The 4,261-nt window shown below is 48.1% G+C and overlaps 1 protein-coding gene across 1 annotated transcript; it reads left to right on the top strand.

Annotated features, from left to right (window-relative positions):
- Positions 1–1,979: 1,979 nt before the first annotated feature.
- On the top strand, positions 1,980–2,444 carry CCR75_006626 (uncharacterized protein; the record flags this gene model as incomplete). The annotated part of the gene is made up of 3 exons (XM_067964694.1): positions 1,980–2,055; positions 2,078–2,197; positions 2,248–2,444. 3 exons carry the CDS (start codon positions 1,980–1,982, stop codon positions 2,442–2,444), a joined length of 393 nt encoding a protein of 130 aa, XP_067816706.1.
- Between the last annotated feature and the right edge of the window lie 1,817 nt (positions 2,445–4,261).

The following is a 4,261-nucleotide window of genomic DNA, read 5'->3' as shown; positions in this document are numbered from 1 at the left end:
GTACGCCAGTCTATCCATGGTGGGTACTTTGCCAACCATGGCATGCCTTGGATGAGGTCATACGGACTCTCCATTCCTAGCACTGTGAACTTCTCGTTACAAGAGAAGTCACTAAAGCTGAAGGCGAGTTCTACCTGAACTCCCTCAGACTTAACGAGCGCGCCGTTCGCTAAACGAACGGTCGCCTCTTCTCGCTTGCCATCCTGGCAAAGCGACTCAAACATCGCCGGTCTCTTTCTAAGAGCTGCGAGTTTCACAAAATGTTGTGATGCAGCCGAATCCACTGGGAGGGTTATCACCTGGTCATACATAGCCTCTTACATGAGCGCTATAGTCTTGCTGGGCATCTTTGCCCTAGCAGGGACCCTGGCATAGCAGCGAGCCATCATATGGCCGCGCTTGCCGCATTTATAACATACAACGTCTGCCTTGCCCAACTCCATGGGAGTGGCGTCTGTCCTCTCGGCCGACGGCTTAGCTGAAGCTGTCGCCGAGTCACTAATGTAGGATTTTTCCTCAACTAAGGCAATTTGGAGTGCCTCTTCCATCGTCGACGGCACCTTTCTGAAAAAGGCCTGTCGCGATGGGCTATGCCGTAGTCCGTTCATAAACGTGGGCACCTTAATTTGCTCCGGAATCGGACCTACGGTTATGGACGCCGACAGCGAGCGCATCTCTTGCACATACTCTTGCAGAGATCGCTTCGCCTGTCGCGCTCCAAAGAAGCGCGCCTGAAGCAACACTTCGTTGTTCGGCGGCTGGTACATGGCGCGAATCTTTTCCTTAAAGATCGCCTATGCAGAGAACGCCTTTCTATCTGCCATAAGCGCCGAGTAAACCAACTGAGGCCTTACTGCGCAGATGCGACATGGCGTACGACACCATCCGGCTGTCGTCCTCGATGAGCTGCGCGACACCACATTGCTCCACGGCTAAAAGCCAGTGGACAATCGTGTGCGCCGCAGTTCCATCGAACTTGGGCGGGTCCATCCGAATGGGCCTCGGCTGATGCGGCCGGGCAGAGAGCATCTCAACAGTCCTGTTGAGAGCCTCGCTCCGAGCCTGCTCATGCCTCAGCTCATCCTGAGTCTGAGTGATGGACTCCGCCGCAGCATGGCCCTGTGCTTCGGACGCGGCCCACCGCTGTCCAACAACGAATGCCTCAAACTGCTCCTCCTGAGCAACATGTTGCTCAGGAGGACTACTCAGGAGCCTGGTTAGGGCTTGTTCACCAAGTCCCTGCGCCATAAGCCCTGCCATCTCCCGATGATGTGCGGAGAGGTGAGGAAAATGAGCCCAATCAATATTGAGGCTTATCCTCACGTACACACGCAGAGATGCAGGTCGTGGGAAGGATTTCAAGTGCTACCAAGTTTAAGCGGGCACGTCGTAATGCGGCCACGCTTTACTTAGACACACACCCTAGCACAGCGAGGAAGCGGTTAAACCTGCTTCTCTTGCGTGCAGTGAGGTAGTTGTGGTGAGCGCGCAAGCGACCTCACCCAACACACTAAGTACTCTGGTCAAGTGTCGTCACGGGAGCGGTAATCCGTCTCCTCGTGCGCACTTACCAAGTAGGAAGTAGTTTTCAGACTGATTCATATTTAATAGAATTAAATACAAATACCAATTTTTACCAATTAAAATGTTATCTCTATCGATATCATTTAATATGTATTGCGAGCGTATCGTTCTAGATACCTCGCGTAACGGATGACGCTAGCCATCATCACGGATGACGCTGGGCGTCATCCCTCCTAATGTGAGTGCACCCAAGTGCATCACATACTCAAGGGTTGGTCACAAATGTGCACCACACCCGAGTGCTGGGTCTAATTACTATTATTTAGTAATTGACCATCCCCTTCCCCGTTAAGTACACCAAGTGGACTGTGTAACATTAAGGTAACTTTAGCCCGTTACAATCCGAGATATATTTAATTAAATTGTCAAAACCGACACGAGTAAAGGCGGCCCTGATGGCGGAGCTAGTGGAGACAACGCGGACCTGGGATCATATGATCCCTAAGTGTGTTGCAGCAATCGAGGCCATACGTAAGCAGGACAAGCAGCGTAGTAAGAGGTATACGAAACGAGTCCATGGCTAAGCGCGCGCGGGTCTCTGTATTAGGAAACAGCAAATTTAAGTCAACCAGAAAACACTCCGGGCGGAATTTTCAATCCGGGCAGGGAACTAGTTAGAGCGAACGACAGATAGACTGCGGTGGGATTTCAAGTGAGTCGTAGATTGGGCGGTGGATCAAACTGTTACTTGTATAACGCGTCTACATGGCAAAGAATTTGCTCGAGACGCTACCACCGCAGATCATAATTTGCGACGGAATGGCAGCAGACTCAAGGGTGCAGTCATACTACGATCCCGAAGAGTATTCTTCAAAACGAATTTGAGGCATTTGTTACAATACCAGCAGCACGAACATTGACATAGGTATACAAGGTATACAATGATCGCTTACTCAAACCGATTCAGTTAATTGAAAATGATAGCTACATTTGATGGGTTTAATCGCTACAAAGCTGCGGGACTTAATCACGACTTTTAGTTGGTTAATCAAGCTTCAATGACCCCGGCTATGGTGGCTACTGGACGGCAAGGACCGACCCTCGTCCTTTTTAAATGGGCTCATTATCCCTCTCAAAAAGAAGAAAGAAATCGCTGATGCTATGCACTACAGGCCGATATCTTTACTTCAAACAGGTTACAAACTATTCGCTAAAGTCCTGGCAATACGACTTTAACGCATTATAAATCAACCGGGAATTCAATAGGGTTGCCCGCTTGCGCCGCTGTTGTTGCTATTGGCAGCGACGGTCTTGGCTCTGGCGATTATACAGGATCCCAAACTTCAGGGAATACAAGTACCAGGAGATCCTGACGAGCAGCATAACTTTGCAGCGTTTGTTGATGATTCGACGGTTTTTTGTATGTGATGTACATAGGTGTATTCTCATTAGAAGGGATGACGCCTAGCGTCATCCATTACGCGAGGTATCTAGAAAGATACGCTCGCAATACATATTAAGTGTTATCTATAGAGATGCCTTTTTTATTTTAGAATAATGGGTTAGCGAAGAGTTTATTTTTTAAAACCTGGCGATATCAATAGCCGGCTATGAAGGGGTGCTTTGACCAGGTGACACGACTCGATTACTAGGTCCATCAAGTTGGAGTTGGGGAGGGAACAGATGCAAATTGGGCCGTCCAGATATACGCACGATGAAGGGGTGGTGTAACGGGGCACTGCGACTTGTACTGTTTAAGTACAAGTCCACTTCACACTGCTTCAGATGTGAGTGGTGCCTCTCGTTAAGTAACGTACATTGACATACCCAACTGGGCAATGAAAGAGATTCGCCAGTGGCAAAACCAAATTCTGGTAAAGACACTCCCTATCGACGGAAACAAGCCGGAACAAGGTCAATCCTATACTTCTGTTCACGCCTAAAGAGGTAGGGGGCGTAGGGTGAATCTTACGGCTCTAGAACAGAAACCAAAGGAGTTGTGGAGTCACCGCAATGCAATCATTGAATATCAGGTGTAGGTAAATTATCGAATCAACTCAATTTTTACAGTTCTAAACGGGAACTCAATAACTGCTGTCGAAAATTGCCGGTTTGTAGCGGGCAGAAGAGACTCTAGATCAGATATTTTTTGAGAGTGTCCGGTTGCCCAAGGGTGCTGGAAGACAATAATTACCTTTTGGACAGGTCATATGGTAACACAAGACAGCTTGCAGTAGTATGCGAGATTTTGTATGGCACGGCGACCCCCGTCGCTGACTCGACTGATTACACGGAGGTTGCAGAACGCGTTCGGAGATGATTTGGCAGCGTACGTCGGTCAATGGAAGCGTATTTGGTGGGTATTATGTTCGATTGATTCACTGTTAGAAAAGAACACGATCGGAAACTTCTAGACGAGGGGGCGTATTGGTGGTATAAAGTTGATTGACTCTCTATGCCCCGCATGGATGAACCTTACAGCTTCTTGGCTAATTTCATATCTCAACAGGAAGTTCGCCAGCACCATCACTGTAACGGGGTGTTTCGTTGTATAAATATTATCACGTTTAAGAGGAATGATAAAAAGAAAATAATGATTATCTTTATTTATGATATTTCAAATATTGCCATACACGTTAATATTCTAGAGGCAATGCTTGATTTCGAATAGGGAGCTCTCGATCATACGGACCGCAAGTATTATTCGGTCTCGTGTCCTCATTAGCAATCGGGGGGG

This window comes from Bremia lactucae, linkage group LG14 (genome assembly GCF_004359215.1).
Source record: "Bremia lactucae strain SF5 linkage group LG14, whole genome shotgun sequence".
Classification (NCBI taxonomy): Eukaryota; Oomycota; class Peronosporomycetes; order Peronosporales; family Peronosporaceae; genus Bremia; species Bremia lactucae.
This window is presented reverse-complemented; position numbering and strand designations above follow the sequence as displayed.